The following is a 13,543-nucleotide window of genomic DNA, read 5'->3' on the forward strand; positions in this document are numbered from 1 at the left end:
CGAGGCTGTCCGCTTTCCTGTCCACGTCCATGCTCCCCGCCCCCAAGGGCAGTTTCAGAGGCTTCCAGGTTGTCTTCCTGGTTACACAACCTCACAGCTCAAGGTAGTACGAGCAAAGGAGGCCTGCCACCTCCAGCATATTCCATTCCAAGTACATAATCACAGAAGAGATTAATAAACTCTGACTCTCTCTCTGATCCTGCTGAATCTCTTTTGTGAGCACGACCTAGGCCAGCAATCCATTTGCTCCCCCCTCCCCCATTTACTCCCGATTTACGTGGAAATCCTGGGGCTTTCTCCCCTCCCCAATTGATTAGTTATTTGATTCAGAATGTCCCTGAGATGACACTTGACACCAGGCCTTTGGGCAAGGCTGCAGTTTTGGTTAGTATAGTAGCTACTATCTTCAGCCAAGATGGCAGAGCTTCAGAAGTGGGCAATCTGAGGATGGGGGGGGGGGATGTGAGGGAGGAAGGGGAGAGAGAGGGAGAGAGGGGGGATGTAGGGGAGGAAGGGAGGGGGAGAGAGGGAGGGAGGGAGGGAGAGGGAGAGAGTATTAGTGAAGAATTGCTATCTGCCACATGCTACAACTAGCAGTGCTTTAGTCCTGACGTGTGTGTACGCGCCTGCGCGCGTGTGCGGTGTCTGGGAAGCTCACTCCCTTTGCCGCCGAGGCATATGCTTTCCATACTCCCAAAGGGAGGCGGTCCAGTCTCACTAGAGCCAGCAGTGCTCATGCATTGGACAGCTCAGAGTGAAAGCAGTCTTGGGCGTAAATCATTGGAATTGCTGGGAAATTATACGAGGGATTTCAGCTGCAATGTTTGGTTTCTAAGTTGTGTTTTGAGTTCTTGAAGGTAAGTTCTTGGCAGCTTCTTCCTTTGTGACATAATGTGCCATCAGTTGTTTGTGAGTGATCATTTATATGAATGAATTAAAGTTTGGACGTAAGTGATGGATTGAATAACTGCGTGGTCAGTCAGTTTTGCCATCAATGTGGCCCACAGTTTCAAGCAAGTACATATAGACATCTCAATAAAAATCAGTGTTTCACTTAAAATGGCAACTGGAAAAATACTGGCTTTATTTAACTCCATCCAACCAAAACACTGATGACAAGCATGAGAATTTTATAATCATAACTTGTAGGTACCCCATTTAGGTTCTTTATCCCTTAACTACAAAGAGCTCTTCCGTTGAGAAAAATCAGAACCCCAACACACAAGGGTCTTATGACACACTGCGGAGGTAGGTAATTGGCTCACAGGTTTTGTGTATCTCTGCCTTTTGGGAGAGCAGAAGCATGGGCTGCTTTTCTCTGGGCTTCCTTTGCAAAGATGCTCATGTTGTAAACAGCCTTGGTGGAAACCTCCACAGATAGCAAAAGAGAAGCAAAGGTGAGAGACAAGAAATAAGGATGTTTCTAGAGGGTCATGGAAAGACCAGATTGGCAAAGAGAGAAAGAGAGGCCACTTGTAGGGAATCCTCCTACCTGCTAAGTAGGACCAGTTCCTAGTCAATTAAAGAGGCCAGAAATGAATTCTAAAGATGATGCATGTGCCTGAGTTTGTTTAAACTGAACTATTTGGATGAAATTTATTTAACAGTATTTTGAAGAAAGATAAAGGTGTAAACAAAATCAAATTCTGACTCTATTGACTTAATACAACCTTAAATAAACTACTTGTATATGTATATGTACATCTGTCTACTCAAATATGTACTAAATGTATAAAGACCAATACATTTTAAACCTGAGTATACACTGTAATCACTTAGAGTTTCAGAGACAGACAGACAGACAGACAGACACACACACACACACACACACACGAGGGGGGAGGGAAGGGAGTGAGAGAGAGAGAAAGAGAGACAGACAGACAGACAGACAGATACAGAGAGAAACAAAGAGAGACAGAGAGATTGATTATAAGTATGTGACTATATGAGTAAGAATAAGGTCTAGACACCATTTTAGAGAAGCTAAATTAGATCCTTAGATATGAAAGCCATATTAATGAAATTCTGTTCAGATTTCTCCAAGGCCCTTCTAAAGTGCTTCTAGGGTGAGACACCACTGCTTTCAACTTACTCATTTCAATTTACTCATTTTACTGAGTATCTAGAAAAAGTATGAAAAAACGTTGTTCTACAATTACTCTGTTTACCCTTGGTCTTCCCCACAGAAACTGTGTACCATCTGGTTTCCTCCGATAGTGAGATGGACTTACCTCTGTGTCACTGCCTATAACTAGAGTCCTCAGCCCTTAGCTCTTACCTGAAGTTTTCTTGTTCTGACTACTCAGTTTCAGTACTTTACTAAAAAGTGTTGGATGATAAAATGGACATGTGGAAAATAGACAAATAGTTTAGCAATGTTATCATGGCTTTCCAACCTTGCTATTATTGTCATATTGCATATCGCACTATATATTCCTACCTCTGTTATAAATATCTTCTGTATTGTCACAATTTTGAAGTCATCGTTCTTCACCATACATTTGCTTATAAACTGTTTACCTTATTTACGTGAAGCCTTAGTCCTTAGGTTATTTCGATAGATAAGATTTATAGATTTATAGTCGCCTATGCCTGTCATCTCTATAGTTACGTTAGTTAGGTTATACAGATTTACAGATACATAGGTCAGATGGGCAGGTAATCTTCAAACACTTCATAGACCTGGAAAATATGGCATTTAAATAACTTACAATTCTGTTGACGTGAGACACAATTGCTCCTGGCTGCACCAATTGATCCCGAGAGAATGTTGGGCTTCTAAGACATTTCCATTTGAAAGTTTGTCTTTTGGCACAAAATGGCCTACTGGGCAAAGAACTGCCCTTGCCTTGATGGCTGACAGTACAAATTCAATGCTCTCCTTTCTAGACAAGCGGGACACAAGGAAAGCGACCACTGTACTCTGCCAAGACAGGGTAAGATGGTCTTTCAAAATCCTGCTTCTGAAAATGGTCTGTCAGATACTCTAGGCTTGTAGCCAATTTGAATGCACCAACAATGCTGAGAAACATTGGGTGACTGTCCAGGCTGCCAGCTGTCTTGGTCTACTTTTGCAAGATTCCCGAAAGTTGCTTGCATCCATCTACCATTTCTCAGGTACCATTATGTTCCTTCTCAGGTCTTTGATGGGATTGAAGACTAGCAGTTATAGTTACAACTTAGTATATATAATATCTTAGATAGAACATATTAACTATTAGATTCAGGTTCTTCAGGATAGGACACCTTTGAATGATCTTTATAACATGCTGTTTACCTATGCTCTATACTTCTCTGGATTTTAGTATGTGTTTCTTGCTTGATATTGTTTGCATTGATTGTAGTTACATCTTATCTAGGTCATTATCTCTCATTATTTCTGGACAATATTTGATAACCATTCCTTTGTATATAGTCTTGTATTAGTTTAGAACCTTCTTATTTAGACAAAAAGGGGGAGATGTAGTGGGTAGCCATTCCAGCTTGGTTCTGGAAGTTCCAACCCCCATTGAGACTCTGGCAACTGTCACGCCTATGAGGCGGGGCGAGGGGAGGTGCCTGGGGACCCGGAGAGCTGGATGGGCCAGCACTCTCTCTGGGCGCTCTCTTGGTGCCGGGATGCTGACCGGTGCAGATTGACTGTGCAGAACTCCGGAGAACACCGCTGGACTGCGTAACACCTTCCCCAGACCCTGTGACCTACCCATTACTTAATTTGTGAGTTACACCATTAAATAAATATCCTTTTAACTACGTGGAGTGGCCAAAATAATTTCTCCAATACTAACCTATGCATTTCACACCCCTCTGCACCCTTCTGCACCCCTCTGTGCCCATTTCTTTCCTCTTCTTAGACATCCTTTTGTGTCCTTAAAGTAATCACCAATGGGCAACATCTTTGTTGGGCATCTTTTCTTTGTTTTTTCTTGATGATTTTGCTTCCTCTGTACAAGCCTATAAATAATTTGTTTCAATGTTTTTACTTTTGACCTTTAGTGAAATTACACTGCATGTAACAGTTTGTATCTGGTTCACTTTGCTGACCTCATAGGATTTAAGCATTAAGATTTACAGCTATCATATTGTTTACTCATTTCCATAAATCCATTGTATTGGTAAACTATGATTTATTTATCTATTCAATTTGCTTGTGAATATTTAGTTGTTTCTAACTATTGGGTACTGTGAAAAATAGCTTTTTAGATACATTTCTTTAAAGCACTTACTTAAAGAATTGCTAGGTTATAAGTTATACATTATCAAGCCAACTATTTAATTCTAATTTGGTCTCCACTTGGCTGTACCAAATTTTACTCCTGTCACCTTTTAAAGTGTTTTGGAACATGGATTCTAGTTTGTTTTGGGTGGTAATTTCAAAAATAGTGATTTAAAATAATTATACTGAGTACTTCTGTGTTTTGTGTAGGAACACGAATGTAAACTGACCCAAGAAATCTTAGAATTGATTGACAGAGAAGTTGACCTCATGATGAGAGGAGTCAAACCTCATAATCTTGAAGGACTCAGAAAAAGAATTACGACACTCTTTTTTCACTATATCAAAACACCTCTGTTTAATCCTGAAGTTGCAAGATACCTTAAGGTACTCTCCTTACTGTACTTATTTTCAAAATCCCTAGATGTAATATTGTTAATTGAAAGATATTCAAAGTTTGCTTCTATGCTTTACTACAAATCTAAGCAAGACCATCCACTCAGTGAGACCTCTGGATTTATTAACGTTGATAAACTAAATTTTCCCATTAACCTCTTCTGCATATGAATTTTCAGCCTTGAATTCTTTTCTAAGAGTTGAATTGAATTTCCAATTGTCGTGTAGTGTTGAAGACACTGTGATCTCTCACACCCCTTACTTTTCTTTGGCTCCCACCCACAATGCTGTGTTCTGTTTGCTCCAGCCAACTCCTATTCATTTTCCGTTTGAAAGCCATTTTCAAAAACTAAACTCTAGCTCCTTCTTTCTCTCATGAGGCCTCAGAGAGAGTTGGCCTTTTCACTAAAATCCTCCTTTTGAGTCTTGCCTGTCTTCCTTAAGCACTTAGCATGGAAACGTAAGTATCAGTGACCAGATCCATGAAAACAGCCTGAAGAACTCCAAGTGGAGCTTGTAGCTGAATTAAATCATGTCTTCCCACTCCAGTATCATGATGTTTCTGGAGGATATGTATACCTCATTATTTCCTTACAAAGCTACTTAACACACTTCAGGAAATTGGGAAGTTTTACTAATGAGTCATTGTTGTAGGATTTTTTTTTAGAATTATCAAAATGTAGACAAAAATTTAGAAAAACAAAACGTGCTTACTGTTCATATTCTATTTAATTAATTAGAAAATGATTATGTTGTTCAAAAGACTGGAGGAAAAGTTTACCATTGTATTATTTCAGTTCATTTTTAATTTGTCCAAGCTAGCTTCCTTTTTTTTTTTTTTTAATAGATTTGTAGTACTATAGTAAGAGAATTTGATACTCTGTACCATTACATAATTCTATATCATGTAAACAGAGGCAGAGTTTTCTGTTCTGACTGTCTGGTCCCAAATAAACACACAAAAGCTTATATTAATTATATGCTTGGCCAATAGCTCAGACTTAGTACTAACTAGCACTTGCATTTTACGTTAACCCATATTCCTTTTGCACGCTCTACCATATGGCAGTACCTTTATTAGCACGGCACATTCATTTCCTGCTCCTTCTGCGTTTGGCTGGCAACTCCCTTGACTTCACCCTTCTTCTCCTCATCATTCTCAGTTTGGCTTTCTTGCCTAACTTTATCCTGTTCAGCTATTGGCTAGTCAGCTTGTTTATTAAACCAATCACAGTGACAAATATTCACAGTGTATGAAAGGATTATTCCACAGCAATACCACTGCTTTTAAATTTTCCTTGATAAAAGTTCACTCAGGTAAGTTTTGGCAATACATAAAGTCATGTAGCTAATAGTACAGTCCAGATAAAACTTACTCCTCATAGACTTCCCTGATATCAGCTCTTAAACAAATTTTGGTAAATGCTGACCTGTGTTGTATTTTGATAGTTTTATTTATTCCAGAGTGTCATATAAATGGAATAATTCTATCATGAATCACACAAAATCTTATGACATGGACTTCGTTTCACTCATTACATTTGAGATTCACCGATGCTTTGATGTATCAGTAGTTTGTTGTTACAGTTCAAAAACCTAATATATAGTTAAGAGATGCAGGAGTTTTATTCTTATCCTTTCACAGTTATAGGAAGTCTGAATTCGTTAGCATAGGGATTTTATGAATAAAGTCACTCTACATACTCGATTATAATTCTGATATAAATTGATTGGTTTGGGGTTAAATACCAGGTGGTGGTGTTCAGCCACATGGTTAAATGCATTTTTGCCATTAAGAGAGATTATTAAACTTTTTACCTATATGATCAATACCAGGAAGCACTTCTTGTAATAGAGATTTGTTGTAGAATATTATTTTAAGATATGTTACTTTTGTCAATGTTGCATTTGTTTAATTCTGTGAAGCTGTGTTACTGTGCCTGTCTAAAAAACCTGATGGTCTAATAAAGAGTTGAACAGTCAATAGCAAGGCAGGAGAAAGGATAGGCGGGCAGAGAGAATAAATAGAAGGAGAAATCTGGGAGGAGAGGAAGAAGTAGGTAGAGAAGGAGGAAGACTCCAGGGACCAGCCACCCAGCTACACAGCAAGCCAGGGAGTAAGAAATAAAGCTATACAGGAATAGAAAAGGAAAAGTACAGAGGCAAAAGAAGGATGGAATAATTTAAGAAAAGCTGGCAAGAAACAAGCCAACCTAAGGTCAAGCATTTATAATTAAGAATAAGCCTTCATGTAGGATTTATTTGGGAGCTAGGTGGTGGGCCCCCAAAAGAGTATAGAGTAAAAAAACAGTAACAACAGATATTCACAGCTACTTGGCATCCTCATCAGTGCTTGGTGTTAGAAGTTTTTCATGTAGGAAATTCTAACCAGATGTACAGTGGTATCTCACAATAACTAATGATTTTACGCCTCTTCTCATATACTCATTTGTCATGCACATGCATTTGGTGAAACTCCTGCATCTACCTTTTACCACCCCCTTGTTTTGATTGAATTATGTATTTTCTGTGTCAAATTTTGAGAATTTGTTATATATTCCCTGCATGAAGTGCAAGGAACAGAGGAAAGGACACCAAACACATCAGTGGCCAGAGAGAAACAGCAACTTGTATACAGTAGGACAAAAATAAGGATGGCAGTAGATTTCTCACTGAAACATTGCAGACAAAAAGACAGTCAACAGCCTTTTCAAAGCTCTTAGGTCAACAGCAAGGAGATCACCGTTACCCCCTGCCTCTTCCACTTGAATCGATTTATTTCCCTTCCTCATCATGCAGGCAACAACTTTCCATATAATATCCAATGAGATCACTGAGTGCAGATAGCCATTCCTTGTTCCTAGTAATAGACAAGTCTCCCAAGTGCTGGGATTAAAGGTGTGCGCCACCACCGTCCGCCAGTACTTTGATTTTCTGAATATTCTGCCATCATCTATCCAAGGGTGGGAGAGTAACACAGATTTTTAATACTTGAGTCAGGAAAATGATTCTTGCTTGGAATTTAAGTCTTATACAGAATAGGCAGTTAAAAGGAAAATAGGACTTTTTAAGTAACCAATTTTAGAATTTAATTCTAAGCAGTCCTCAGTGTTTCTGTGTAGTATGTGGCTTAGATTTTCATCATCTATTTTTTCCCTCTATTTAGGTCCCTCAAGACCCACTGAAGTTTTACGATAAGATTTATTTTTGCCACAGTTGCCAGTTGTATTTGCCTTCTGTGGAATTTTCTGTGTCACCCACCTCGCATCGTGTGTACCGCTGCCGACACTGTGTGAACCTTGAGAATGAGACTCAAAAACGAGAGTCGTTTTTGAAGTACAAGTGTTTACTTCAGCGGCTCTACTACTCAGAAGCCAATTATGGGGATGACTCTCAGATTGCTTTCCTCATGCAGGTATGACCTGTGGAGGATGCCAATCATGAAATGTACCAGGCAGAGAGGTTGTCTTCTCGGGGCTGTCTTGACATGAAGTGCAACACATTTGAACATGGTTTTGTCTGGGAAACATTACTTAGGATTTCCTAAAGCAGACAGCTATTGCATTCCTGAGTTTCATGCACAGACATGCTCTTGATATTTAAGTTCTATGCTAAGCTCTGAAAATTCATTGGTAAATCAGACATCATGTCCTAGAAAAGAAGGCAGATGTTTAAGAGGAATGATAGCAAGGATGGTAGAGTATATATGGGATGTAATATATATATTACTACATATATTTATATATATAAAATACTATATATATATATTTATATATATAGATGGCGAGCTATAGGAGACTGGCACTCAGTCAGAGAATGAAATGTCTGATAGCATATTTCATGTGGGTGATGTTGAAAGATGACAAAGTTTGGGCTGTGGCACGAGAGGAAAGTCTTTTGAATGATGTTCCTCTTTAAACATTCATTCAACATGATTTAATTGTTTTCCCAATTAATATGATGATATTTAAACCATTTATTTAGAAGAAAATAACATTACTGTTCAAACGTATTTTGGCATGTAGCTCCAAGATATTAAGTACTTGACAGAGAACATCTGGGCATCCCAGTCCATCCTCAGTGCCTGGGATGATCTCAATGACCTGGTCATGGTCAGGTGGGATAAGAATGTGGAATGGTCTCCCTGGAACTGCATTCTTCTCACCAAGGATGAAGGGGTAGCTCATCTCAAGCTACAGAGTATTGAGCAGGTAAGATGCTTGACTCTGAAATTTTAATTCAGCCAATTGGTTATAACAGGCATTTTGAATGCCCTCTGATATATCCAACGACTGTCTGAAGAGTTTCTGTTGAATCAAGAGACCCATATGTAAGGAGGCAATAGCAAAACATGTGGATGGTGTGTGCTGCAGGTGTGAAAATTCAAAGAAAGTTAAGGTATATTGGGGCAAGGATGAGAGACCTGAATATACAAGCATCTAACATCATCTTACTCTCTTCTAACAAGTTCAAGCACGTTCATTTCACAGTGAGTTTTGTGAAGGACTTTGTTTGAATTATGTCTTTCTATCCCTTTAGTGCCTATAATAATACCTGTTGAAGGCCAGGAGTTTAATAAGTATTTGTTGAATAACTCTTGACCAGGATGTAGGGGCCACAGCTGGTGTAATGTCAACTGGGTGCGTCCACTATGGAAATCAGTATGGAAATCCTCACATCCTAGAAATAGAACTACTATATGATGCAGCTATGATACTTCTGAATCTAAGTCTGACAGAGACCTGTACACAATTTTTCTATGGCACTATTCACCACAGACAAGATATGGAATTAACATTGGTCCAATAGGCTGATGAATGGATATACATATATTTGTGTTGTGTGTTTTAGTTTTATTCAGAACATAGTGTTAAAGTAAGCCAGACATGAAAAGACAAATAGCACATGTTTTCTTCTACATATGAAATCTAAAGTTTGAAAGTAAAAACCACATAAAAGTAGAAGAGGGACTATTTGTGGGGAGGGCAGGAGGCAGCAGTAGCTAGAGAAGAGGAGAAGAACAGAGATCGGATGAACATTAGTCAAGTATATGATATTCTTGTCTGAAGATGTCATGAGGAAATTTATAATTTTGCATGTTAAGTTAAAAACAAGGCCCCAAAAATCTGAATAATGAATAATGCCTATTATTAATAAATACATATTATGGAACCCAGAGTTTGTCCTTTGATTTATCAGCAGGAGTCTGCTAAAAAAGTACTCAACTGTTAAATCAATTTCATTTGCGACTTTGTGGTCTACAGCAATCATACTGACGAGATTCCATCCCCCCATTTGCTTCCACCTAACTCAGAGTGGAGAAAGCACTGCAAAACTTAGCTGCTATTTAATTTTAGTGCCTTACAGGATGAAATCTGTAATGCGTTCTGATGAATCAACTCGAGGGGCTCTTGGAGCATTCCCGGAGGGCCCCATTTACATTCAGCAAGTGCAAACCCAGGACCTGGCCCAATTCTCCCCCAGTTTATTATACTGCGGTACCTTTAACTCGACACACAAGGTGCAGCTAAAGGAGGACAGAGCAGTGACATCCAGTGCAGCCGTTCTGAACCAAGATGCCACTGCTGCTTGTCGTTTGTTTGTTTGTTTTAACAGAAGGTTCAGGGAATTATATAAGGAGAGGAAACTCGTTACAATTTCAGCCTTTTCCAATAATTTTTTGAGTTCTAAGAAGCCGGGCTATGAAAAAATTCACTCTAGGGACTGAAAGAAAGGGCAGAAAGAAATTGAAGCTGTGTTAAATGTTATATTTAGTAAACTAAGCTGCTTCATAAATATTTAATCGCTGGAAGCACAGCCAATACTAGCAATATCATTTCATCTAGGACCCGCGATGAAACTGAAATTCATTCCCAAAGCTGATATTCCGGTTCTTCTTCAATTAATCCACACAACTCCTTTGTGTACCTAATCAAATCACCGAAGTCTCAAATTAAATGTTCCATTCAGGAGCATTTCTAATCTCAGGGCACCAGTCATTCTGAATCCTGCAAGTGGAGCAGAGGCTCTCGCTCTATCACCAAGCCTTTCTCTCTCTCTAAGGCCCCCAGTTTGCACCGCCCTGCAAGCTTTACTATCCATTCCATCTTGAACAGTTCAAGTTTTTGCAGCAAATCAAAGCATTTCCAGAATCCTCTTAAAGATATAGACACCTGTTTTCCCCGAAGCGATAAGAAACAGAGCAAAGAAACAAACACAACCACAAAACAGCAGCCGCCGCCGCCACCACCACCACTAAATATGAAGTTATCTCCGTTCTTTGCAGTGAGGCAGAGGAGAAGGACTCTGTTCTGCAGAGTGAGGAGGACTAAGCTCTCTCATAGCATGCAAACTGGCTCAAGTCGGGCCAGTGACTCACTAAAAATCATCTACTATGTTTCTTTCCAGTCTTTGTCACTGTCAAGCTGTGCACACGAAGACTTACTCTCTTTGCATTATGAAATTTGAGAAGATTGGCTAAAGATGTAGAGTTAGCAAAAAGCGGAAGTTGCACTGACCTCATGAAGTAGGACTGGGCCCATTTGTTAGTGCTTTAGTGCTCTCATTTTCTCATCTATAGCAAGGAGATGAGGCTGTCTCACCCTAGTGAAGTTTTGGAAATGAATAGGCCACTAAACGATCTCCACTTAGTGTCTGGCCTTGGTTACTTTGGGTAATAACTGTGTCTATGAAAGCACTGTGAGCCAGGCTATTTCTACTGCACACTTTCTTGTTCTCAGGGCTTTCTTTGATTTTCCTGGTTGCCCTTATAAAGGTTCTACAGTGCAGAATGTCTTACTCTCAGAACACAAAATTTAAAGTAGACATAGGCAGCATTGTGATTGGGTGAACAGACATCTGATTGTGAACATTGAATAGAATGGCTGATATTTATTATTTAGCCAGAACTTATTTTGGATGTGCTAAATACTGTGTAAAGTGCCTAGAAGAAAAAAACAACAACAAAGAAATGAAATGAACATAATTTTTCATTGTTTCGGTTGCATTTGGGTTCAACTATAGTAAGAGAGTGAGCAAATGTGCCATAACTTAATCAAATCAGAGTTTTTCTTATGTAACAAGGAGGCTGGGATGGCAGTTCCCAGCTAGGATGGTGTCTCCACAATGTTTTCAGAAACTCGGGTCCTCCAGCCTTTCCCTCAGCTTCCTCTAACTTCTGGCTTTTCCCCTCATGCATATGGATTCTCAGTGAAAGATGGTAACTTCATCAATCTACTGCCCAGGTATGGCAAAAGTGTAAAGTTGCTTGATATGTGAGTCTTTCTGAGACATCACTGTAAAATGCTTTCCTGTAAGCTTTGTTCAAATGTATGTATATGTAAGCCTATGCAAGTTTGTCACTTGTTACAGGCTACTGGAATAAAACATAGAAACCTGGTACATTCTACCCCACATCAGGTAACTACTATATATACAGATGGAGGAGAGAAAGAGTATAGAATTAATAACAGTAGCTTGGACTTAGAGAGAGAGAGAGAGAGAGAGAGAGAGAGAGAGAGAGAGAGAGAGAGAGAGAGAGAGAGGAGAGAGTGTCTTGGTAGATTTTACATTAAAGCACCATAAGAACAAAGCTCTGAAAGATAAGAGATATAGTGAGAAAAAAAATGTATCCTAGGTTGAATAAACTGATACTCAATAAATAATAAAGCCAAGTTACTAAGACATGGTCATGTTTCATCTGGCAAAATATATATGTATGGATTTCCATAGAATTTTATTTTCTTTTATTTGCAGGGGTATGGACGCCTTTTTATTCACAAGATCAAGCACAAGCATATCCTGGCTAAAAATTATTTTTCACAGATTCCAATGCTTGCTTCACTTATGCTTCAAGATGAGGAAGTAGACGGTATCAGAAGTAAATACTGCACAGATAAGCCACCTAAAATTATAGAACCCCATGGGACTCGACCTTAGGAGGTTCAGGAATACCAACCTGATGATGAGCATTTTTGTTTTCTACTAAGAGAGTAATACAGAGGTCATGTAATATGGGAACCACTTTTATATTTCCATTTGTATTTGTTTTATTCACAGTATTTTAAGCTATATGACTAGAAAAAAATCTGTATACATGAACCATTGTTGGGTGATTAGTATTTACAGTCAAAATACAACAGCCAAACAAAACCTTGGCTTAAGTTTCAATGAAAATAGTTCATTTAACATATATTTTATGAGTGTAATTATTCTCTATACATACCTGTATTTTGATATAAGTATTTGGAATTTTTACTTTTATTGTCTATTTTTACCTTTTAATTGCATAATCCAAGAAAAGAAAATGTAACAAACAAAAAATCTGCATTACATGCCATGAAACAAGGCAAACAGTAGAAATGTTATTTATAGAGGAGACTTCCTGTGGGGCAATGTTGAAATTCTGTAAGAAGTATGAACTTGATCAAATCAACTGTCAGCCTACATCTCAATAAACTCAACAATAACCTTGGCTCTATATCTGTCTGGACTATGTGATGAGTGCCAATGCATCCAGAGATGGCACACCCCAAATAGCATGATTCAAAAAGAGTTTATTTGCAAAAGAACCTGTTCTAAGACATACATGATGCAGGGAAACAGAAGGAACAGTACTGGAGTCCAGGGCCAGAAGCAGACATACTGAATCTACCCCACAGTCCCCAGGGTACATGGGAAGGGAGAAGCCAGGGAACCCAGACAGAGTGGAAAGGAGATAAGTAGATCACTGAGAGGATCAACCAACCCAAGATGATCTCAAGAGTCAGAAAATAATCCCTCAATCTCACACTTCTGCTTTGTTCCAGTGGCCTTCTCTAATGGGAAAAATCTCAAAAGGAAAGAAACATAGACTCAAAGTTCACATGGTCTTAGAGTAAAGGACAGGGTAGGTAGTGGGTAACCAGATATGGAGGACTAACTGGAAAACAC

The 13,543-nt window shown here is 38.9% G+C and overlaps 1 protein-coding gene across 1 annotated transcript in view; it reads left to right on the forward strand.

The window, feature by feature from the left end:
• Nucleotides 1-13,091, forward strand: part of Iqub (IQ motif and ubiquitin domain containing) — a 72,972-nt gene extending 59,881 nt beyond the window's left edge. Inside the window, exons 10-13 of the mRNA XM_028872976.2 lie at nt 4,427-4,603; nt 7,779-8,027; nt 8,638-8,823; nt 12,368-13,091. Coding sequence (XP_028728809.1) covers nt 4,427-4,603; nt 7,779-8,027; nt 8,638-8,823; nt 12,368-12,550 — 795 coding nt within the window. The 3' untranslated portion in view covers nt 12,551-13,091. The remainder of the gene's footprint in view (nt 1-4,426; nt 4,604-7,778; nt 8,028-8,637; nt 8,824-12,367) is intronic.
• Nucleotides 13,092-13,543: the final 452 nt, after the last annotated feature.

This window comes from Peromyscus leucopus, chromosome 3 (assembly GCF_004664715.2).
Source record: "Peromyscus leucopus breed LL Stock chromosome 3, UCI_PerLeu_2.1, whole genome shotgun sequence".
Classification (NCBI taxonomy): domain Eukaryota; kingdom Metazoa; phylum Chordata; class Mammalia; order Rodentia; family Cricetidae; genus Peromyscus; species Peromyscus leucopus.